This window comes from Mus pahari, chromosome 17, assembly GCF_900095145.1.
Source record: "Mus pahari chromosome 17, PAHARI_EIJ_v1.1, whole genome shotgun sequence".
Classification (NCBI taxonomy): domain Eukaryota; kingdom Metazoa; phylum Chordata; class Mammalia; order Rodentia; family Muridae; genus Mus; species Mus pahari.
In genome coordinates, this window is record NC_034606.1 from 54,100,665 (window position 1) to 54,125,459 (window position 24,795).

Sequence of the window (24,795 nt, forward strand, 5' to 3'; positions counted from 1 at the left end):
TTCAGGCACGAATTTTAGAGAAGCCCAAGGCTTCTCCATCTTCTAAAATCCAAAGTATCAAGCAGAGGAACTCAGGACACGCATGATTGACCACCCTGGTTTATGTGTATTGTGGGGTAGGGCATGCACTGAGCCACACCTCCATAACTGGGTGAAATATTTGAAGCCTTGGACCATGGTTATCACAAGGAGGTTCAGGCAGAGGAGCCATGGTCATGGCATCTCCTCTGACCAGATTAGACCGGGCAAAGTGTATTTGCCCAGAACTTGTCAAATGAGGGGAATGAAAGACCTCACCCTTATGTCCTGCCCTGTCAAACCTGTCCTTGAGACATGGAGAAGAACATGGACCATCTAACCAGCCCAAGTGTGGCCTCTGACCAGGCATCTCGTGTCTAATGGCTTGCAGATGACAGTATGGGGTCAGGGAGGCTGCTAGGGCAATGCTGGTAGAGAACTAAGTTGCTGGTCAGAGAGGTCTCAGAGAGCCTCTAAGACCTTCCTCACTAGAGGTCTGGACCATTGGAAGACAAATGTTGCGAACTCAGAAAGAAAGGAGCATCCCTCTCTCTGGGTCTTCACATCATCTTCCCCACCATCCTCCCTTGCATCAGGCTCCAGGCCTCCTGCTCAGACTCTGAGCCTTAAGAGGACAGTCATTTAAGAAGGGAGGAGCCAAGCCCTAATGTGGCTTGAAGAGCATTGGCAAGGACTAAGTGGCACCAGCACGGTGGCCTGGGAAGAGTCAGGGGACTGGCACCTCTCTTAGCTGGAGGACAGAGAGCTCAGGTTACCTCCTTTTTGTGCACAGAGCAGCAGCTTGGAGAACTGATGGGTGCTCAAGGCATGGGGCCACACAACCAGAATGGGAGATCTACAAAAGGGTTTATTTTCCCCCAGCCACTTAGGCACACCAAACGGCTGGTTTGTATTCCAGGCTAAGGGTGTAAGAGAATCCACCCACTTCCAGAAGAGTTGATGTCCCTGAGTCAGTGTCCCCAAAAACCCTATCTCGTTCCATCTCAGGAGTTGGCCTTGGCATTGTCCAGAGCAAGCAAAGCTCAGGTCTGGCACTTCATCTCCTAAGCTCTGCCCACTCTGAGGCTCTTTCACAAACAATGATTTCATGCACAACTCCAGAATTCAGAGGCTACTCTCATGTTGGGTAGGGGTCTTGGACAGAAAGCTTAGGTGTTCTTCCAGGGTCATCTGGGGCACTCGAAAGCTGAAGAACAGGTTTGGAGATGGAGGGTTCATGATCCAAGGGTCTACACAGCCTGTCCAGGTGGATGACTTGGGATACAAGCTCCAGGCACTGTCTGGGTGCTAACCAGGATTCCTCTTCCAGAGAAGGGAAACCAAGGTGCCCGTGAAGCTCCCAGCCAACCTCCTTAGGATAACCCCCAAACCACCCAGAGGTCGTCACAGAGCCGTCTCCTTTGGAACTCTGGCTCCTAGCTGCCTGGGAGGCTTGAAGCTGAGAACTTCCTTGTAAGTAACACCTGCAGGAAGCAAAGAGAAGCAAATGATGTCGTGATATAGTTAGACGGCTTTCAACTAAGAGGAGAAGAAGCCAGCACCCCATGGGCCTTAAGTCTAATCCTAAATGGGCCAATCCACTTAAAAACACTGAAGACTGCTGTGAAGCTAGGTTGCCCCAGGAAAACAAATGATAAAAGTGATGTTCAAAAGAAAAAAAAAAAAAAGGTTTGTGTTCAAAGGAAAAAATAATAAGAGAGAGAGAGGTTGGTATTCAAAAAAAAAAAAAAAAAAAAAAGGAAGTGAGAAGAAAGTGTGTGAGCCTACTCAAGAGCTCAGTTGTGTGTCTCCTGTGGTCTATGGTGAAAGCAAAACACCCAGCCACAGTGTGTAGATGGAGACCACAGAACGGATCTTGTGGCCCGTGGTTAAGGGAGTTGTTTTGTTAAGCAGCAGAAGGATTTCATCACCCAGAACCAAACTCATAAGCACAGGACAACACAGAAGGGAAGAACACCTGCCGGGACGATGTTCGGGACATGATTCAAGAACCTCAACCCATCCAGTCTTTCCCACACCAGGGAGCAAGAACAGGACCTGGGGTCTGAGGCAGACAAGACAAGAGACAGCACGTCCCAGTGGGTCTGTCCTCAAACCTCCTGGCTCCCCAGGTTGGACCTGCCAGTCTGGTGAGGACACCGGAGGCTAGTCCCTCATCAGGGAACAGTAGGCAAACTAAGAGAGCTTCTCTGAGGCTAGTTCTCAAAGAGAAGACACTCCGCCCAGAACCTGGAGGTTCGGCACATAGCTATGGAAGGATCTAGGGCTGGAGATGGGAAGGAAAAGCTGGGCCCTTTGGCCTACATGGGAATAGACCATCTTTCACTGGCAGAACATAAGATATAGTTATTTCAGGAGAGGTCTTGAAATGGAATAAGGAGAGGTAAGGATACATTTTAAAGGTGTGAGAAGAAAGTCATAAGGACGGGTGGTGGTAGAGAGAGCTCCAGTATGGTCTGGACATGAGGATGCTAAACGATATAGAGGATGGGGAGAGAAAGGCCAGGGAATTAGTAAGCCAAGGGCACAAAGCACACACATGCTCCACAGTTCTCAGGATCCATCACCTGCCAGCCTTTGTCGGGGCTCCTTCAAAGGACACTCTTTACCACCACTGCCTTCCACCCTAGCCAGAAGTCAAGCTGGTTGAGTTGTACTGCCCCACAATGCCCTTTGACCTTCCAAAGCTCTTATCTGACCTGCAACCCAGGGGCAGAGGCTCACTCATGCAGGGCGCACAGGGTCCAAAGCCAGACATTGTATGGCACCCCCACACTCACGCTTCCATTCCTCAAGGGTGCGGTCTACATCATCAAAGGAGTCGTCATATTTCTGGGCCTTGGGTTCATCCTCAGTGTCCCGAAGGGACTCGAAGTATGGATGGGCTAAAGCCTCGGCTGCTGTCACCCGCTGTTCCGCATCCAGCACCAGCATCTTTTCCAGGAGACTCACAGCTGTGGGAAGAGCAATTTAGGACAAGCCACAGGAGAGGACACACCCAGTACCCTGAGACCTTCATCCCATCCAGCCCTACCCTGAGGGCTTGCGTTGGTCAGGACAGAGGCAAAATCCTTCTTTTCTAACTCAGGGAGGCCTTCCATGTAGTTCTTGGCCTGTGAGGGAAGAAGGGTGATAGGCCAGCCCCCAAGCCCAAGTCCAGCCCACCACCCACTCCCACTGACCTCTGCACTCTGTAGTTTCTGTACAAACTCAGGAGGGGGTGTCCCTGTGACCTTCATGATCTCCTTCAGCTGGTCCAGATCTGTACCAAGGTCAGGAATACAGTGCAGGGGCAGAGGGGGGCCCACCCAGCACCCACATCTTGGCCGAAGTTAGAGGATGCTCTCCATAGAAGGATACGGTCATTGCCTTTGAACAGGATCTTTCCAGTAATCATCTCCGCCATGATGCAGCCAACAGACCAAATGTCCACTGAGAAGTCCCATCAGTGCCCCACACGCAAGGGTGGCATTCATATTCATGAAGGCCAAGAGAAGGGGGATGCACAAAGACACCACACGTGGGAGGCAAGTATACATGAATGGGAGACGTGCACATAGGCACAGAGCAGAGGCTGTCATTGAGAAGGGTGGCAGACATCCTAGAGGTAGTGCCTATAAATGACTCCCTATCCAGAGATGAAGGGAGCTAGAGGTGGCTAATCAGTTAATGGCATGGGATGCTATTCCAGAAGAGCTTGGTTCGGTTTCCAGCATCTACATGATAGCTCATAGCCATCTGTAACTCCAGTCCTAGAGAATCCAATGCCGCCTTCTGGCCTCTACAGGCACCAAGTACACAGGAGGTATATGGATACATGTATCTGCATGTATGGATACATGCAGATAAGTACTTATATACACATAAAATAAGTTTGTATAAAAATTAAGAAGGGGCTGGACATGGTAATACAGCCTTTAATTCCTAGCTCTTAACAGACAGAAGCAGGTAGATCTCTGGATTCAAGGCCAATCTGGTCTGCCCATGGAGTTCCAGGCCAGCCAGGACTATAAAGGATCTATACAGAAAGAAAGAAAGAAAGAAAGAAAGAAAGAAAGAAAGAAAGAAAGAAAGAAAGAAAGAAAGAAAGAAAGAGGGAGGGAGGAGGCAGAGGCAGAGGCAGAGGCAAGTGGATCTCTGTGAGTTCGAGGCCAGCCTGGTCTACAGAGGGAGTTCCAGAAATAGCCAGAGCTACATAGTAAGACCCTGTCTTCAAAACAGCCAAACCATACCAAATATACATATATATTCTTTCTCAAAAATAATGAAATAGGAAGGAAGGAAGGAAGGAAGGAAGGAAGGAAGGAAGAAGGAGGAGGGAGAAAGAAAGAAAGAAAGAAAGAAAGAAAGAAAGAAAGAAAGAAAGAAAGAAGAGGAAAGGAAGGAAGGAAGGAAGGAAGGAAGGAAGGAAGGAAGGAAGGAAGGAAGGAAGGAAGGAAGGAAGACGGGCTGAGATATAGCTCAATGACAGGGCATTTGTCTAGCATGAATAAGACTCTGGGTTCCATCCCCGATACTACAAAAATAATTTTAAAATATGATGAATGTGTAAATGTGGATGGTGTGCACTGGAGTCTCTGAATAGCCTCTTACCTGTCTGCGTGTAGCGCATCCAATTCAAGATGACCTCCGGTGCCCGATACCACCGGGTTACCACATATCCTGTCATTTCACTGTCTGCCTGCCTGGCAAGGCCAAAGTCTAGGATCTAAAGAAGTATTAGGGAGGGGGTACTTAGATGCTGGGGATAGACCAGATGTGGTCCAGAAAACCCTAAGACCTGGGCTTGAGTTTCCACGCTGAACTGTTTGCCACCCTTCGGTCTTGAGCCCCCAGGATTGTCCCTGTGGTCAGTACACCTGGCCCTACCCACCTCAGGTCAAATGCCGAGGGTTTTCCTCTGTTTCGCGATCCCCTAATCACCTCTAGGAGCCCTGAGTGAGTGACTAGGGATATTCAGCCACTCTTTGCCTAATAGCTGCTCAGCCTCTGCACAAATGTCTGAGTTCTGTCCCTTTGCCTAGGCCGAAAGTCAAGCAGACCATTAGGGGAAGTAGAAGGGGTCCCCCAACCCCTTCCGTGATCATCTTCCCCTCCCAGCAATACCTTCAGCTCACAGTCCTCATTCACAGCCAGGTTGCCAGGCTTCAAGTCCTGAGAGAAGAAAGGTGGCCACTGTGACCCACCTGCCTGAGTAGGGCCCAAGCAGCACATTACTAGGGCCACCCAAAACTGGCCTGGCCAACTCTGGGGAAGGGCAAGAGGGGCTGAGTCCCCAGGGAAAGCATCCCCACCATAGACCTATCTTGCCCTTCACAGTTAAGCAATGGGCACTGGGGTTGAACACGTCTGTCTACACAGCTGGGGAGGAGCCGATGGGCAGTCTCCCAGGCCCGCCAGGACTCACTCTGTGGATGACACCAGCAGCATGGATATACTGTGGGAAAGAGAGAATTCAGCAGCCATCAGCTCAGGGGGTACTCTAAGCCACAGAGCCCCTTACCCTGCCCAAACGGGAATCTCTGCCCGCCTCCCTCTGGCCACCTCTGCAAAGCCTACCTTCAGTCCCTTCAGCATCTGATACACAAGAAACTGGATTCTGTCTTCACTCAGAGTCTCATGCTTCATGAGTTTGCCCAGATCAGTGCCCATGAATGGCATCACCAGGTAGCTGCAGAAGCAAGGGGATACAGCCAGGGGATCGAGGCTAGCCCCACTGGGCCCAGTTCACACCTTGCGAGACCCCACCCTGGCAGGTACCACCAAAGCATTACCCTGGAGCACCCATTCATCACTAGCATTGGTGGTGGTGGGGTCATACCATCCTATGATGTCTCTACCCCTACCATGCCATGCTAGGCACCAATCCACCACCACCACCCCCCTGGCCACACTGTCCTTGACAATTACACCTCTCAACCCATGCCCATGTTCTCTTTCCAGAACGGCCAGCGAGGAGTGGGCTGCGTGTCGGGGATATTTTGTTTGGGTTTGGAGGCTCTTTGTTTGCTTTTGAGGAAAGGTCTCACTCTGCAGTCCTGTCTGGCCTGGAACTCACTGTGTAGACCAGGATGGCCTCAAACTCACAGAGAGCTGTCTGCCTCTACCTCCTCCATCTAAGTGCTGGAATTAAAGGTCTGCACCACTACACTCAGCCTTGCCTTGTTTTTATTTTATTTTTTGGATGCCTCCGCAGACCACTCCATGTCCAGTGCTCACAGAAACCAAAAGACGGTATGAACTCTTCTAGGATTAGAGTTGCAGAAGCTGTGAGCTACCAGATCGGTGCTGGGAATCAAACCCACATGCTCTTGGAAGAGCAGTCGGGGCTCTTAACCACTGAACCATCTCTCCAGCCCTTGCTTTTGTTTTTTGGAGAGAAGGTCTCAGGCAGGCCGAAATGGCCTTGGAATCCTGTCCCTCCTAGCTCGATCTCCCAAATGCTGGGATTGCAAGTGTGTGTGCCACCACAGGCCAACTCAGGGTTTTAAAATTCCCAACTAAAGGGCATTGCATGCCAGGCGAGCAGCTGAAGCTGCACCTGACACTGGCATTGCAGATTGTTTAGTTGTACCAATACCTCAGGCACTGTGAGGACCCAAAAGTCCCCAGGCTTAGAAGGAGACAGTTTGGCTTTACCAGGGCATCCCAGTATCCAGGGGTTACCAATAGTAAGTACATGGGGTTATGGTGAGACGTGAATGTGCAGTATACATCTCAGTCCTCACTTGGATCATGGGAAGATCTCAAGCCAACTTAGAACCTGAAGCTGATACTCAGAAGCTGCCTAGGCCCTTCCTGCTACACATAGGGTAACCAGGAATCTGGGGTAGGGGTTGGAGCTGCAAGGCATCTAGGTCAGAGGGATGTTCAGGTGGATGGAGGGATAGACAGATGGATGGAGGGATAGACAGATGGATGGAGGGATAAACGGATGGGTGGAGGGATAGATGGATGGATGGAGGGATAGATAGATGGATGGAGGGATAGACGGATGGAGGGAGGGATAGACGGATGGATGGAGGGATAGACAAGGGAGAGTGATACTATCACTCACACAAGTTCATGGCTCCCAGGAGCATACAGGAATGTGGTGTAGACTGTGGTAAGAGGAGTGGGTGAGCAGTGTGCACCCTATTCCTCACGTGGGCTATGACCCCCTTGGGGGAGGGTCGTCCCTTATCAGATATCCTACATATCATTTCCAATACGATTCATATCGGTAGCAAAAGCACACTTATGAAGTAGCAACCAACCAATCTGCTGGCTGGGGGGTCACCCGGCACGAGGAACTGTATTAAAGGGTCACAGCATTAGGAAGGTTGAGAACCACTGGGCTACGGGGAGAAGACCCTCAACCTGACCCAGAACCTTAAGCGGACACCTAGAAGCCACCCAGGTTCCTGCCACCCTCTCAGCCACTAGTACTTACAAGTCTGTGAAGTCGTCCAAAGACTCATCAGGAGTGAACACATCCAGTAGCCCAATGACCTGAAGCACAAGCAGCAGACAGGCTAGAGAGCACGTGGGAGCTGCAAGGCCTCAGTGCGCCCCCAGGGGGCACTGTACCCCAGGCCACAGCAGCAGACAGGCTAGAGANCACGTGGGAGCTGCGAGGCCTCAGTGCGCCCCCAGGGGGCACTGTACCCCAGGCCACAGCAGCAGACAGGCTAGAGAGCACGTGGGAGCTGCGAGGCCTCAGTGCGCCCCCAGGGGGCACTGTACCCCAGGCCACAGCAGCAGACAGGCTAGAGANCACGTGGGAGCTGCGAGGCCTCAGTGCGCCCCCAGGGGGCACTGTACCCCAGGCCACAGCAGCAGACAGGCTAGAGANCACGTGGGAGCTGCGAGGCCTCAGTGCGCCCCCAGGGGGCACTGTACCCCAGGCCACAGCAGCAGACAGGCTAGAGAGCACGTGGGAGCTGCAAGGCCTCAGTGCGCCCCCAGGGGGCACTGTACTCCAGGCCGAAAACCCTCCTGTGACTATCCCTGTCTCCTCCACTGTCTCCACTGTCGGCTCAGCCCCCATCCTGGTACATTTGCCCACAGACACAGGCTATTTTTGGAGGCTGACAGCCGGGATTCTCAGGGGGGAGGGGAGGGGCAGTCTCAGGTCTGGGTTGGCTCCAGGCCTCTGAGCAATCCGGTCCCCTTAGTCTTCCGTCTCTCCCCCCCCCCCCGTCTCCCCCACTTTTTTTTCTTCCCAATGAAGCAGACCCAAGACAAAAGTGGGGACAGTCCCCTAGGAGGAATGAATTCCCGGTAGGTCATCCCTGGGACCATCTCCCCTGGCTGTCTAGACCAAGGGGAGCACCAAGTGAAACACAGTTTTTGATTGAGGGAGTTGGACAACAGATAGACAATGTGACATTGGCTTCCCAGTACTTGGTTAGGGGATGGGACTTCCGGGGTCAAGGGAGTTTATCCTGAGGAGGGCGCCACATATATCCAAATCCCAGGAGGGATGAGTAAATGAGCAAAGAGGTCAGGTGCCTGATGGCCATCCCAGGAGTGAAAATCCCTACAGAGTAAGGAACAGAAAGGAAGGGGCTGAAGCCCAGGCCATGAAGGAATCAAGGAGAGGACAGAGCAAGACCAAGGGGGGGGCCTCAAACTCCCATCCCAGAGGCAGATGTGGCTTTGATCCATCGAGCGAGCAGCTGTGGAAAGGTTTAAACAAAGATATCATGCTGGATATGTCCTCCTAGTTTCAATGACAGAATGAGGCAAGAATAGAGGTAAAGGGAGGTAAAGGGCAGATGGGCGACCACTTTAGTCATGGCTGAAGCTAGGGGGAAGAGCATAGACAGGAAAGGCCTGGAGACAGATAACTCACAGGTGTGACCTGTGAGATGAGTGCAGAATAGATAAAGAATAGTGTGCCGGAGGTCAAGGCAGGTCCTTCAAAGGATTATGACTTCTGCACTTTTGTGGCATAGAATGCGACCCAGGGCCAAGGACCAGAGTTTGAGGAAAAGGAGGAAGAAGAAGTGGAAGAAAATGAGGAGGAGAAGGAGGAGGAGGAGGCAGCAGTGGGTAGGGCTGGCCCTGTGGCAACCCCATCTCTGGTGTGAGTGATGCATGCGGCCTATCCAAACCTCAGGGTCCACATGGAAAGGTAGGTTACAATGGCAGCCTCCAAAAAACGTGTTGAGGCATCCTGAAAGCCACCACAGCCAGGTGAGGACAGGTTAGTAGCTTGGCGTAAAGGCTCTTCACAAGGCAGGAGTGACCCACAGACTGGCAAAGAAGTGGGGAGTGAATGAAGAGCCCCACGACTCTCTGTTCGAGAAGGGTACAGGATAAGTAGGTAGGTGGAAGTTGGGGGCTCTGAGGATAGGGGTGGTTACACCCAAGAAAATAAAGCCTTTTACTGTTTGTTTGGTTTTGGGTTTCCCTGTGTAGAAGCTAGCTCTCCTAGAACTAAGTCTTTGGATCAGGCTGGACTCAAACTCATGGAGACCCATCTGCCTCTACCCCACCCCCCACCCCCGAGGGCATGTGCCACCACTGCCAGGCTTACTGGGTTTGTTTGTTTACTGCTTCCAGATTTACTGGGATGTGAAGAAGCAGACCTAGCAGGGCTGGTATCCATCCACCAGATCAGCCAAGAATGGAAATGAGGAAGCCACGGGGCTCAGTTTGCTGTTAGCCATGGGATGTTCATTTTTTCCTTGGGACTATTGACTCTGATGATCCAGGAGGATTAAAACATCAGGACTAGGGCAGCTGTACAGAACAGAAGTGGGAAGGACAGGTTCAAGAAGAACCATATCTGATGATGATGATGATGATGATGATGATGATGATGATGATGATGATGATGATGATGATAAGGACCCTGGCTGGGAGGAATGCTCTGATGGCTAGCCATGGTGATGCGAGAGGTTTAGGAGTAGCCATGTGCAGGTAGGACTGGAAAGGAGATGCTTTCTGTATAGGTGTGAAGAAACACACCCACAATGCTAACGGTGAGGCTCTGCTCCGTAAACCCCTTTATCCACAGAGACCCAAGGCTCTGGGATGATCGAGTCAAGGTTGCACACCTTGAGCACCCTGCCTTGCCCCGAATGCCCAGGATCCTGTCTGCCTGGAATAGAAGACTCGGGCAGTGGGCAAAGGGAGACTAGGGTAGGGCAAGGAAGTGCCCCTTCCAGGAAAACCCTCCTCCCACCAACCTGATTAGAGACAGGGTTTGGAGTGAGACCTGAGGAGCCCTTAGGCCTAGACCATACCCTGACCACTGCCTGAGCTGCGAAGGTAGAGGTGGACCGAAGGTGAAACCAAGCAGTTGAAGAAGAGGCTGAACTTGTAGTGTCACCCAGAAAGGGATCTGGGTTCTGCCTCCCCTTTCGTCCTGGAAGTTGTTGAAAGCTTACCCAAGCTGGGAACTAACTAGGTAGGAGGTACCAGGCCCCTGGAAGCAGAGACAGTGGGCAGGATTTGCAGGGGAGGGCAGGATGAGAGGAGGCCAGCGCACAATATCCGCATCTGGGGCGGGCTTTGGACTCACGTTCTCGTGGCGCATGTGTTTGAGGAGGCGCAACTCTCTGTAGGCGCGCTTGGCAAACAGCTCCGACTGGAAGGGCCGGTACAACTTCTTGATGGCCACCTTGTTGCCAGTGCGGCTGTCTACTGCAGAGCTGCAGGGCGGACGGCTTGGCTAGCGAACCCGCCCCGTAATCGCCAGCTGCCTCCTGCCCTGCCTGCCGCCCCGCCCGGCAAACGCTCACCACACTGCACCATAGGCACCAGAGCCAACGGGCTGCAGGTCCTGGTACACGGCGCGCACCTCCCAGGCCGTTTTGGTCACCTCCTGGCGGTAAAAGCCCTTGCGGGCGGGTGGCGGGGAGCTCATCCCCAGCCGGACCCGGGATCAAGGGCTCCACCCGCGCGCCCCGGGTCACTGCGTGGCAGGGCGTACTCCGCGCCGGCCACCCGCCTGCCCGCCTCTGAGATTTTCCTTCGCGGGCTCTTCTCTCGGGGTCGCCACCCTGAACTCTCTATAACCGCCAACTCCCACCCGACCCTTGTCTCTGGCCCGCTAAGTGGTCCCTCCCGGCCCACTGACCAACCGGCCCCCGGGCCCTGAGCACGTGACAACCCCGCCTGCCCTCCGGCCCCTGCGGAAACCCGAGGAGGCCTCCGGGGTTGGGCGGAAGGCTTGGAAAGGGGGGGTTGTGGGGGAGAGCTGCCCCATAGCTCAGTCTCGACCTGAGATGAGAGGAGGCGTTGAAACGCCCTGGCCAGCCTATATACCCTCGCTAGACTTCTTGGTCCTTGGGTCCTAGCAGGTGCCTCTCTGGATTCCAGTCTTTCCCCTCCTCCCCAGAACGTCAGACCCATTCTAGGCAACTTGAGATCACCAGGTTCTACTCCAGCCCCAGGTCCGGTCCACCTGCCCATACACCAATCATACCCTATCCCAAATGGTTCCCGTTCCTGGCTCAACTCCTCGTCTTTCCCAAGGATGCCCCGCCCCTGGGGCTGATCGGTTCACCTTCTCTATGGAGGAGGATTTTGGTTCTGTCTCCCAGAAGTCTCAGGTTGCATTCCCAACCCCATTGTGTGGCCACTGGCTCTCAGCTTCCCAATCTAGGATCCAGAGGGATGGGTCCTATCGACCCTTCTAGGACCCCTTTACACCTCTGTTCCACCGACCCCCCATCTGGTATGTGGAGTGGCTGCTTCAAGCATTGGACAGGGCTGGTCTCTATGCTTCCCACCTGCTGTCCAGCTTGGCCTTCAAAGCCCAGAATGAGCAAAAAGTGTGCCTGCCCCCTGGAAAAAAAAGAGGGGATTCCCTACGTGGGCTGGCTTCCAGCTTCATGCCTCCACGTGCTCATTCTCTCTGGGGTCCGGTGCAGACCTGAACCAGATGCTCCTGGGAGGGTCAAGCCAACATCTCTCCCACAGCCCAGAAACCAAAGTCCGTTCCAGGATCCCACTGGCTTGACCAGTAGTAACAAGATCCCCAGAACCCTTTCCCCCTCCCTCCAAGCCTGCCTGCCTGCTGCCATGAATCAGCAGCTCAAGGCTAGCCAGAGCAACTTTACACCTGGGCTGCTGCTGGAGATGTGGTACATCCACAAACTGACAAGAGCAAGAGCGCGAAGGGCAAGCTCAGGGCCGCCACCCAAACTACATCTGCCTGGCTCCTGTGCCCTCCGTGCCCTGGGAGACCTCCGGACACCTACCCATACTACCCAAAAAGTTCCCCAGTTCCCCTCCTTTTCTGTAGGGGCCTGATCTAGACCAGATTTTGGTACTAGGGCCATGTATTTTGGATTTGTTCCCACTCCTAATCCCCCAAAGATGGGACTTGGCTCTTGCCTTCTAGGTCCCCCACCCCCCCACCCCTGGACCAGCTTCCAGACTCAGACCTCTGGCCGTCCAAGATTCAGGACATAGGCATGACACATGAACTGTATCCTGGGCTAAAGTTGCCTTTCTCCTTAGTCAGGAAGGAAAGCTATTTCCCATATCCTGTCCAATCCCTGAGGGAGAACAGATCTTTTCTCCAGGGACAATTCCCAGCCTCACCAGTAAGAGGGAGCCAAGTCTGTCCACCCCTCCTAATGTACGTAGTCCCTAATGTGCAGGACCAAAGTGTGGTGGCTATTACACCTTTTGCCCCTTCTAACCAGTGGGTCTTGTCCTTCACTGGTCTCCTGGGTTCTTGACCCCCTCTAAGAAGCTGCGGTAGTACTAGAAATGACCGCTGCTCTCATCGAGTGATCAAGGGTCACAATAAATGCAAAGTCGGTGGTGCTAGCAGGAAGTGTACAGCGCACAGAGATACGGCCACCCCTCCAGGAAACAGGATCAGTAGAAACAATGGGATCTGGAACCTTCCGCACAGACAAGAGCAAGAGGGACACCCCTTTATTGTGCACTCTTGGTGCAGGCACTTGACATCCAGAGCCCCCTTGGTCCCTGATAGCAAGAGATCGTCTCTTCAGGGAGGCGTCACACCCCCAACACGCTTTCAAACAGGGCCCTACCTCAAAAGTTACTTGGTCAGCTCCTCTCTGGGGGATGGGGAGACAAGGGGTGACTCGCAAACCACAGCACCCCAGACCAGGTGCAGAACTACAAGGGTAGGTGGAGGTAGAATGTGGACAGACATTTGTCAGCTTAGAATCAAGGTCCCGGGGCAAGAATGTCCATGCTCACATCCATGGGTGTTGGCCACCTAGCATCCTTGAGATTAGACCCCCAACTTCATCGGCTCCTCAGCTGGCATTGTGCCCTTGTGACCCAGGATCCTGCTACTGCTCCTGTACCCTTACATTTGCTTAAACTAATGGATCTTGGCACCTCTCAGAGCCTTTGGTCTAGTTCTCATCTGGGATTCAAGACCCATTAGAAAACAGGAACTTGGCGGGAGAGGAGGCAAGAGTTATCTCCAGTGCAGGCACCAGACCAGAAAGGGCTGCTGGCTCTTGGGTGCTCACAGATTCATACACACCAGCACATGCCTGCATTTGTTCTGATGTGTGTGTATCCCAGGGTGCACACTCATGCCCATGTGCCCACATACCACAGGCCACCACAAATAGTCAGCAGGCTTTTCTGATTGGATAGATAATCGGATGGTGGTCTCGGCCTTCCCTTCCCCAGAGGAAACGCCACTCAGTTAGCGGGGGGCACTGGGTTTGCCTCCATTTTCAGCCACTCACTTCCAGGTTGAGCACCTCCAACCACTGTGACTCCCCCTTCCTCAGAGTCTCCAGGGACCATGACCCATTTGCCTTCCTCCCAATCCAAAGGAGATCTGGACGGGGACAGGGACACACTCAGATCCCACACACAGAGCTCCCAAGGAGAACCTGGGTGGACCAAGGTAGGTCCAGAAACACTACTGCCAAGACTCCAGCACATAATGGAAGGGAGGCATAGGTACACATCCGTGCATTCGTGCGTGTGTGCGTGTGTGTGTGTGTGTGTGTGTGTGTGTGTGTGTGTGTGTGTTTAGAGTTTCTCAAGGCAAGGGGGTCGGTCCCAGGTTAAGTGTCGGGGCTGCCCGAGAGGCCCCTCTTGAGGAAAGCTGGAAATCTGAGGAGAGGGGACAAGCTCAGGTCTCTCCCCTCAGGCAATTCCTCACTGCTCAATTTCGTGGGTGCCAGGGAGCTGTGACGGTTCCAAGGGCTTGAAGCTAAGGACTTCCTGGTAAGTAAGCTCTGGGGAGAAAATGAAAAAAGGGGTGAGGGGTGAGATTATGCTGTCTGCCCACTGCCCTCCAATCCTCTGCTACACACACACCCTTACCCTTAGGCGCATCTCACTCAGGAACACAGATATATTTCCATCCTCCTTCCTCTCCCCCCATGTCCCATCCCAGACCACTGGGGAAGAAGTTCTGGGGAGTTTTTTGCAGGAAACAGGTAAAATCTTGTTCTGAGAAAAGGCAGCCCTGAGGTTCCCCGACACCGTTCTCTTTACCATCCCCCAACACATACACACATGCCCCACCCCCACCCCCATGCTCACCCTTCCACTCCTCCAGCGTGCGCTCCTTGGCCTCAACACTTTCATCATAGGGCTCCGCTTCTGGCTCATCGTTGGGGTCATGGTACTGGCTGAAGTATGCATGGGCCAAGGCTTCGGCCGCACTGACCCTCTGGTCACTGTCTAGTACCAGCATTCTTCCAAGGAGGTCTACAGCTGCAGGAGCGAGTGTGGCTTAGCACCATAATCCAAGGCTGCATCTGAAGCCCAGTCTAGACCCAGTACCAGTCCTTACCCAGAGGGTTGGCTCCATGAAAGACACTGCGGAGGTCCTTCTGGGGCATGGGGGGCAGAGACTGGATGTACGTCCGGGCCTGGAGACACACAAGAAGACCTTGGAGGGCTAACTTTCTATTTTCCTGGCCCAAACTGGGCAGAAGGCCTTTCGAAAGATGCATTCATTCCAACAGGCCTGGTAGGTACCCCAGCAAGCCAGACTCCTGCTCTCAAAGTCAGGGGAGGGGTGGTGCTCCCTAACCAAGCAGTGGTCCCACATGCCTTTATTCCCAGCATTCAGGAGGTAAAGGCAGGCAGATCTCTGAGTTTGAGGCCAGCCTGATCTATAGAGTGAATTCCAGGACAACCAAGGCTACTCAAAGAAACCCTGTCTAAAAAAAAAAAAAAAAAAAAAAAGGCCGGGGGTGCATGGTGGTGCCTTTAATCCCAGCACTTGGGAGGCAGAGACAAGTGAATTTCTGAGTTCGAGGTCAGCCTGGTCTACAGAGTGAGTTCCAGGACAGCCAGGGCTACACAGAGAAACCCTGTCTCGAAAAAAACAAAAACAACAAAAAAAATCAAATCAAAAAAGTCTGGGGGAGCCAGGCGTGGTGGCGCATGCCTTTAATCCCAGCACTTGGGAGGCAGAGGCAGGCGGATTTCTGAGTTGGAGGCCAGCCTGGGCTACAAAGTGAGTTCCAGGACAGCCAGGGCTATACAGAGAAACCCTGTCTTGAAAAACCAAAAAGTCTGGGGGGCTCCGGGACTTCATTTGGCTTTTGATGGTGCCTACAAAAGCCAAATGCTCAACTCTTCCCTCACTGTCTATAACCAGGGGAGTCTGTCAGCACTGACGGCTTTGTCTTCACTGTCCCTGCTACCTGGAATGGCCTCCTGGTTCACCTGCTTCTCTCTGACAGGGCTGGATGTTCCTAGCACAAGCTCCATTCCTCCCTGCCCACGATCCTCATGTGATGCCACTTTCTGCTTACCACCCCCTCCCCGACATGACTGGTGCTCGGTCAGGTGAGCCGACAGATAGAGGGATGGCCACTAACTCACATGCTCCGAGGATATCTTTGCCAGAACCTCAGGGCTGGGTGTGCCCACCACCTCCATGATTCGCTTCAGCTGGTCGATGTCTACCTAGCTCAGGAAACACCTGGTGGCCAGCGTTTCCGGTCCCAGCCCCTGGTACACTGTGGAGCTGCGGCTCAGGACAGGGAGCCCCGTGTGACATGGCATAGGGCAGAGGAAAGACTTCCAAAAAGGGGCCAGAGTCCACTCCCACCCTGGAGAAGGGGACCCTAGCTGGACCCTGCTCCCCAAGGATACAGTCGTTTCCAGGAAAGAGGGCCTTTCCTTGCAGCAGTTCAGCCATGATGCAGCCCACAGACCAGATGTCCACTGTCGGGGGAGAGTAAGGAGACTATGAGTCTGCCAACCCCAAATCCTTCCTGTGAGCCCTGGGAGGAGCCAGCCCAGTGACCCTCAGGCATAACCAGGACTAAAGAGACCGATAGAAGCCTTACTCTATACCCTGTCCTGTGAAGAGGCATGAGGACATCCATCAGGTTAGAAGACTGGTCTCACCAAGCCCTTGCCCCTCTCTCAGAGTGCCAGAGATGCTCTCCTCCCCTCCAGCCTTTCTTCCTACCCCCACGGCTTTGTCATCTTCCCTAGACCACAGTGTGAGCCCTGCAGACCCATCCTTACAGGACAAAGCCACCACTTAAGGGTTGACAGAACCTGTCTGGTTGTAGTGCATCCAGTTCAGCATGATCTCTGGTGCCCGGTACCACCGTGTGGCCACATATCCGGTCATCTCCTCATCAGCTTGGCGTGCCAGCCCAAAGTCCAGGATCTAGAGGACCACGGGGATCTCGTGTAAGACCCCTACCTACCTCTCTGTGCGGCCCCACTGTCCATGCACCCCTCATCGCCCTTACCCTCAGCTCGCAGTCCTCGTTCACCGCTACATTGCTGGGCTTCAGGTCCTGCAGGGTGCACCGGGCATGAGTGAGGCGAGGTCACGAGCCTAGGCAGAGTGGATGACCCTCACCCTTGCCCACAGCTGCACCTACCCGGTGGATGATGCCCGCCGAGTGGATATACTGCAGAGGAGGGCAGACCGGGTGAGCCCAGACGCCACCTCGCTCTGCCCTCAACCCAGAGCGGTCCGGGGAGGGGAACCCCCAGAGCCCACGTGCCCCACCTTCAGCCCACGCAGCAGCTGGTAGACAAGGAATTGAACATGCTCATCGCTCAGTGCCTGACACTTGACGATGTTATTCAGGTCGGCGCCCATCAGAGTCGTCACGAGGTACCTGCAGGATCAGGAGTTAGGACAGAGTCTCACCACCTCCTCTCCGACTAAGCTCCCCAGATTACCACCGCGCCTTCCCAGGACGCTCACACTTCGCTGAAATCCTCGATGGATGTGGCCGGCGTGAAGACGTCCAAAAGTCCTATGACCTGGTCAGGGAACCGAGGCAAGATCACAGCTTAGCTGTAGGCAACGACCGGTTGGCCTGGACCCCACCCGCATGGGACCGTTCCTCCAGAGGCTCCGCCCCTATATCGTAGGTCCCGCCCCCCCCACCAGGATGCGTCCCTTGTTCAGTCCCAACATCACCGGTCCCCCCTCTCACGTTCTCATGCTTCAGATGTTTGAGTAGGCGTAGCTCACGGTATGTCCTCCTCGCGTGGATCAGCGATTGGAAAGGGCGAGACAGCTTCTTCACAGCCACCTTCTGGCGCAGCCGCGCGTCGTAGGCCGAGCTGCAAGGTGGGCGAATGAGGCGAGCGAGCGCCTGGCCTGAGTCCACCCGACGCTGGGGTGCGGGAGCGAGCCTCTGTTGCTGGCTTTAAAACCTAGGAGGCCTGTCCCCGCCAGCTCGACCCGCACTGCCTCCACGCCGACCCTCCTGATCCTCCCTTAGGAGACCCCTTTGAGTGGACACAGCGTTCTCTGGCAGAGAACCGATGATTCTAGCCCAAACCTGAGCGACACACACACACACAAGGCCACGGCATGGAAAACAGCACGACTGTTCCCACAGGCGCTCCCACAACAAGTAGCCCTCCCCCACGGATACGTGGGAGGCTTACCTACAAAGCCCTAGACGCCCCACCCCCACATCAAATTGCGGAAGCAAGATTTATCCGGAGGTGTTTATTGCTTCCTGATTTGTAATTGAAGCCGAGTGTGGTGTTCATGCCTGTAATCCCAGTTCTCGGAGAGAGGGAGAGGCAAGAGAATCGAGATAAGAGTTCAAAACCAGCCGGAAAACCTAGTGAGACATTATCTCACGAGAAACCAAAACAAACAAACAAACAAAAAATCCACACACACACAATTTATAACTCAGCGAATGAATAGTAGGAAATGTTTAGCCCCGGTGTGAAGATGTCTGACACACTTCCACTCCCCCAGAAACTGGACCCGCCACCTCTGCATCTCTTCACCCGCCTATCCTTCACTGGAGAGCCTCAAAAGAGCAAAGGAGAGCGCGCCTTCTATATGGGCGGGGCCTAGACCATGTGGACTGAACGGTGATCCTAAGGCTTTTCACTAGGTTCTGGTCCCACTGCCCTCAAGACGGGAGCAGCTGCGAACCCACTGAAGGAGCCCTGGCTACAGTACCTTTCCACAGCCTGCTCCCCTGGTGATACCTGCTCCTTCTCTCCCTGGATTCTCTTCCTCTTAGGATGCACCCTTTCCTTGCAGTGGTGAATGGAGACGGGATGCCACCCATTCCCACCAGGCAAGAGGGAAGATGGGGAAGGGACATAGTGGTTTGGGATGCTCACGGGACTAGAGAGTAGTAGAGGAAAGGTGGCTTTCCCATAATAAGCAGAATGTCTAAATAACTCCTGGAGGGAGGGGTGGGGGGAACGGCCACTAGAACAGCAGGATCCTCTTACTTGATTGCCTCCGTACAATCGAGTTACAAGAAGTTGGCATCCCATGGCCTGCCTCAGCAGGTTGACTGACCAAACCCAGGGTCACAGATCAGTGGAGACACACCTAGGTCTCCCTTGGGAAATTTGGCTTTCTCCTGCTAACTCCTAGATGGTCCAGCCCCCAGACGACTCCATCTCAGTCAATGACCAAGTCCCCTGCAAAGTGTCTGCTTCACCCTCCTCCCTGCCCCCTCCGAGTCCTCCCTGGCCCTCCTTCCCTCTAATTTATTGTATTATTTTTTTCGTGTAACCTTATCCCCCTCCACTTGCTGAGTCCCTGAGCATCCCAGACACAACATGCCCCATCATCTCTTCCTCTGTCCGACTCCTTGGGTATGTATGGGTGGTGGAGGGAGTGTATCCTCTCTCTACTCACTGTGGAGGGCTGGGGTACAGCCTGAGAAGCAAGGAGGAGATAAGGAGCAAGTGTCAGCAGAACAAGCCTACCCACCTCGGTGGTGAGTTTACAGGCTACAGACGTGGGGCGAGATGCCATGACCAACTCACTCTGGGCCCTGTAAGGCAGGACTGTTTACCTCTATAGGATTTCAGTAGCAGTACAAAGGTTTCTGATGACAGCACCCGATCCAAAATGTGAGGCTCAGTCCCCATTCCCAGGGTGGGACGCATACCAGTGTCCACACCCTTGCTCAGCCTGTCAACAAGGACTATCTACAGCCGTTCTCCAATCCCAGGTGCCTGGATGCTGCCCACGATCGAGACTGTAACGTCTGGTCTCCAAGCCCTACCTATATTCTGAGATCCTTTGTTGGGTAAACTGGGGTAGGGTGTAGACAAGAGAGTAGGTGTCCGCTTAGGCTCAAGCCGCTGAGCTTCTAGGAATCTGGAGGCGCGGGTATGATCCACAGGAGAATTTGGGTGTCTTCCGAAGAAGAAAGGTCTCCTCACCGCGCTGGGGGGGGGGGGCCTTTTCAAATACTTAGGTCTGAGGGGGAACATTAGATCCTGCAGCTACTTAGATCTTGCCCGAAATAACCCGGATGGCTGACTGTTCCATTTCGCGGCCCCAGAGACTTGCTCTCCCGCCAGCTGTGACGCCGCAATATTCGGCCTTTTGGGGAGAAACTAGGGAAGGGATCGGAGATGGGGGGAAGGGCATTAGAGGACACCCCCTACCTGCCAGCGAGTGGAATCTGGTAGGAAAGTTTCCTCCGTGTCCCCTCCCCCCCATTCATTCATCGGAAGCGTGCAGACCGGGGGCGGAGGCAGGGCGAGGCCCCTCCCCACGCCGGGAACCCCACGTCGCTCTGGAGGGTCGCGCACGCTTTCCCGCCCAGCTCCCACCAGGTCCTTGCCGGCCCCTACCAGACGGAGCCGTAGGCGCCGGAGCCCACCGGGCGTAGGCCCTGCAGCCGCTGTGGCACCTCCCATACTGTTTTGTTCAGCTCTTGCCGGTAGAATCCCGCTCGCGGACCCGACATATCCGCAGAGGCAATTGGAGCGAGCGCCCCGGATCCCCGCGCGCAGCACCCAGTCCGCGCCCCACGCCCAGCACCGCTGAGCAAAGCGGGGTGGGGGCTGGGGGGCGGCGGCGCAGCAGGGCGGGGCGGCGGGGCGGGGCCGAGGCCCGGCGGATTTCCCCAGCCTGGAGACCGGGGGGCGGGGAAACGGGGGTGGGGTGGAGTGGGGTGGGTGGAGGTTGAGGGTTCCCGGAGACAGACGCGCAGCTTCCTGCCCCTCGGAGACCGTGACAAAGGAAAAAGCCGGCTTCCCTCCCATGGGGGTGACGAGCAGACTTCTTGCTTGTATCCCCCCACCTTCATCTTCTACATATCACCTACCCCCTCTGCCGTTCCCCGGGTCCCAGGCCAGTCCCCTTCCTCAGAAATGAAGGGAAATGGTCAAAAATGAGCTTGAGCACGTGGTGATAATACTTTCAGAACAACAACAAAAAACACTAGCCAGGAAAAAAGTAAAGGCTCTAGGTTAAAAACCAGCGCCACGGCGCCAACTCAGGGCCCCACTGAGGGAAGCGCCTTGTGGCCTGGGCGAGGAGGACGCCCCCGTTTGGCGTTAATGGTTCGCTTCCTAGTAGACTTACTAGGTCTTAGGAAGTGACGGAGCCTTCAGGAGACAAGAGGACATCTATTCCCCATCTTGCCCTAACCTCGACCCAGAAGCTCCTGAAGAGGTAAGCTCCCGGCGGGCAGTCAGGACCAGGGACAGCGCAGTACCATGATTGGGGCTACAGGATGGTCCCCATATGGGCCTTTTTTTTTTTTTTAAGTACTGGGTATTTTTCCTCCTTATGAAACACTCTCTTACTGACACTCGGGAAACGCCCCCAGCCTTGACTTTCTCGGGCCACTACACAAAGCGACCCAGGAGGTCTACCAACCCTGGCAGGCATGGTTCAGTTTGTCACCAAGCCTAGAAAGTTCCCTTTTTCTGGTGTCCAGGGTGGATGATCTCACGTCCAGTAAAGCCTCACCCATGCCACTTTAGTCCAAAGGTTCTCAACCTGTGGGTCACGACCCCTCTTTTCACAGGTGTCACCTAAGACCACAGATATTTACAATTCATCACAGCAGCAACAAAGCAATTTTATGGCTGGAGGTCACCACAACATAAGGAACTGTATTAAAGGGTTGCAGCATTGGAGAGTTGAGAACTGCTGCCCTAGGCCTACTTTTATTCACACTTGAAAGTAAACATGGAGGCAAGTGTGGTGGTGCCCATCTTTAATCCCAGCACCAGGAGGAAGATGCTCGAGTATCTCTGAGTCTGAGGCCAGCCTGGTCTACATCCTGAGCTCCAGGGCAGCCAGAGCTAAATAGAGAGATTCTGTCTTTTTTTTTTTTTTAAGATTTATTTATTTATTATATGTGAGTTCACTGTAGCTGTCTTCAGATACTCCAGAAGAGGGCGTCAGATTTCATTACAGATGGTTGTGAGCCACCATGTGGTTGTTGGGATTTGAACTCAGGACCTTCAGAAGAGCAGTCGGTGCTCTTAACCGCTGAGCCATCTCTCCAACCCCGAGATTCTGTCTCTAAGCCAATCCCTTTCCCCCATTCCTCCTCCCAATAAAGTGATTAGGGGCTGAGTATCGTGACTTCCATCTGAAATTCGAATGCTTAGGAAGCTAAATCTGGAAGATCACAGCAAGTTCAAGGCCTACCTGGGCTATAGAGGAAATCTGAAGCCATCTGAGCTACAGAGTGAGACCCTGCCTCAAGGCGGAAGGAAGAAAGGAAGGAAAGAAAGAAAGGCAGGCGGGCCAGCCAGATGTGGTAGTGCAGGTCTTTAATCCTAGCTAAAGCAGAGGCAGGAGGATCTATCTCTATGTATATCTATGAAGCTAACAAGTGAGACCCTGTTTGGGGGAGGCGGGCAGTGAGCATGGGTACAGGAGCTGTGTATCCGTTGAGAAATGGCTTCTGACCCAGAGCCATGGGGATTGGAGCACCAGGGTTTTCTGGCAGGACCACCTCCTCTCAGGAAAGAGAGACCTCTGATCTGGAGTTGTATGAACTTTTTTTTTTTAAATAACATTGAGCAAAACACTTAACTATTTGGGAATCACACATATAATCAAACCTGAATTTCTAAATTTTCTCTTTATTTATTTATTTATTTATTTATTTATTTATTTATTTATATCATATGTGCTCTGCTGTTTTGCTTGTGTATATGTCTGTGTGAGGGTATCAGATCCCCTGAAATGAGTTACAGACAGTTGTGAGCTGCCATGTGGCTGCTGAGACTTGAACCCAGGTCCTTTGGAAGGACAGCCAGTACTCTTAGCTGCTGAGCTATTTCCAGTCCCCATCCTCCTGAACCTCTCTCTCTCCTTTGGTTTTGTTTTTTTGTTTTTTGTTTGTTTGTTTGTTTTTTCAAGACAGGGTTTCTCTGTATAGCCCTGGCTGTCCTGGAACTCACTCTGTAGACCAGGCTGGCCTCAAACTTAGAAATCCACCTGCCTCTACCTCCCAAGTGCTGGGATTAAAGGCGTGCGCCACCACTGCCATGCCCTGAACCCCACTTTAATGAGAAATCTGAGTTTTAAATAAAACGTAAGGCTGGGATGTAGTTCAGTAGTATGTAACTGCCTAGTATAGTGAGGCCCTGGGTTGAACCATCAGCCCATCAAAATCTTCATAATAATAATAGAAATATAATGTAATGCAAAATATAACTAAAAAATAGTCAACCAAGCTGGGGGAGGGGGGTGGTGCATGCCTTTAATACCAGCACTGGGGAAACAGAGGCAGCATGATCTACGGAATGAGTTTCAGGACAGCCAGGGCTACACAAAGAAACCCTGACTCGAAGAAACAAACAAAAACAACGAAAAAAAATTATTAGCCAAACTAGGACAAGCCAGTGAAGCAATAGACCTCTAGAGGCATCTATGGGAGTCCTGACATATAATCAGGCACACACAGGAAGCCAAGGAAATAGGTCTAAGCCTCGGTCAGTCCCTCTTCTCCCAAGCGGCAGGCCACCCTTGGCACCATTTTCCCCTGTGGAGGCCATTATCAATCCTGGAGCCTAACAGGAGAACCTGAGGGTGGCCCCAGCCCCCACTGCTCAGGGCGGTAAAGCCCAGAGGCCACCTTTCTCAAGGGTGGGTTGAGGTTTTGTGCAAAGCTAATGGAGCTTCAGCTAAAGGCCGAGGAGGAGGGGGGAACTGAGCCTGGGGGATGGTGGGGGGTTGGGAACCTTGCCTACACAGTGGCCAGGGGGGGAAGGGTAGTGGCCTTTGTCTGTACAGCAGCAGGGCAGGGCCAGGCAGTTACCAGGGCAACCTGTCTTGTCTCCTCCACATTCCCAAGGATGCCCAGTTTGGCTCAACTGGAAAGTGAGGAAGCAGGCTGGATAAAGGCTTAGGGAAATAGTTATCTACCCAGGAGAGCCTTAGATCAGTTTTCCTGACTGCTGCTCCCTAGGTCCAGGTGTTCAGAGCTGACTACTGTCAGCCAAGGCCTGGCCAGGCTTAGCTCTCATCCTCAGCAAACTGGCCACCCCCTCCCCTTGGCGAGCCTATCCACAGGCACCAGATGCCTTCTGAGGAGTGTGTGGGGTCAAACAGTGCAGGGAGTGGCCACCTGAGTTTAAGTTGGTCATGAGTACCAGCAGTCCCTTAAAGGATAGCCCTGAAATAGGTACAAGAAGGTTGCAACAGAGGGCAGGTGTGTGTGTGTGTGTTTGCACATGTAAGTGGACATGTGCATGCACTGCAAAAACTCAAACGCATGCTGCATAAACGTCCTGTTCAAGGCCGTGTTTCCTTCGTCCATTACCCTAAATATCAACCACAACTTCTATTGCCTCCTACAGTCAAGCCTCCTTATTTTATTTTATTTTTTATTTTTTTGTTTTGTTTTTCAAGACAGGGTTTCTCTGTATAGCCCTGGCTGTCCTGGAACTCACTTTGTAGACCAGGCTGGCCTCGAACTCAGAAATCTGCCTGCCTCTGCCTCTCAAGTGCTGGGATTAAAGGCATGTGTCACCACACCCAGCTTCAAGCCCCCTTTTCATTTAACAACTGTGACAGTTCCCCAGTGGTTAGCTTGCCCACTCAGATCCTAGATTCTTCCAGTGGCCAGAATGCACTTTGTAAAAGATAAATCTGGAAAGAACTGACTTAGGGACAAGTAGTAGAGGGTACCACGGCCTCTTCCCATCTTCCTCTTGTCTCTAGTACAGTGGAAGGAAAATGACATATAGGAAGGAGAGCAAGCCCATCCCTGGGTTTGTTGATGATCCTACCTCAACTCAAGGCTGGTCTGTCCCATCTCTAAGCACTGCAACATAGAGGTCTTTGTTTTTGTTTTATTGGTTTCTTTGGTTTTTTGTTTTTCGAGACAGGGTTTCTCTGAATAGCTCTGGCTATCCTGGAACTCACTTTGTAGACCAGGCTGGCCTTGAACTCAGAAATCCACCTGCCTCTGCCTCCTGAGTGCTGGGACTAAAGGCCTGCGCCACCACACCCGGCTTTTTTTTACCATTTGATGGTTCCCAGTGCAGGACAATCCCTGAGTCTCTGCACGCACTTGTTTACCCTTGAAGGAACACGAGGAGGAAGGATGCATACCC

The 24,795-nt window shown here is 53.2% G+C and overlaps 2 protein-coding genes across 2 annotated transcripts; both read right to left on the reverse strand.

The window, feature by feature from the left end:
* Positions 1-866: 866 nt before the first annotated feature.
* On the reverse strand, positions 867-11,107 carry Mapk12 (mitogen-activated protein kinase 12). The gene is made up of 12 exons (XM_021216795.1): positions 10,773-11,107; positions 10,553-10,682; positions 7,472-7,530; positions 5,599-5,710; positions 5,447-5,476; positions 5,146-5,193; positions 4,633-4,747; positions 3,400-3,471; positions 3,222-3,301; positions 3,074-3,152; positions 2,820-2,993; positions 867-1,502 (listed from the first exon to the last, which is right to left on the reverse strand). Exons 1-12 carry the CDS (start codon positions 10,895-10,897, stop codon positions 1,423-1,425), a joined length of 1,104 nt encoding a protein of 367 aa, XP_021072454.1. The 5' UTR covers positions 10,898-11,107; the 3' UTR covers positions 867-1,422.
* Positions 11,108-12,895: 1,788 nt separating this feature from the next.
* Positions 12,896-20,261, reverse strand: Mapk11 (mitogen-activated protein kinase 11). The gene is made up of 12 exons (XM_021216228.1): positions 20,059-20,261; positions 17,418-17,547; positions 17,183-17,241; positions 16,982-17,093; positions 16,851-16,880; positions 16,716-16,763; positions 16,516-16,630; positions 16,102-16,173; positions 15,829-15,908; positions 14,786-14,864; positions 14,533-14,706; positions 12,896-14,222 (listed from the first exon to the last, which is right to left on the reverse strand). The coding sequence occupies exons 1-12, from the start codon at positions 20,172-20,174 to the stop codon at positions 14,143-14,145; spliced, it is 1,095 nt and encodes a 364-aa protein (XP_021071887.1). The 5' UTR covers positions 20,175-20,261; the 3' UTR covers positions 12,896-14,142.
* Positions 20,262-24,795: the final 4,534 nt, after the last annotated feature.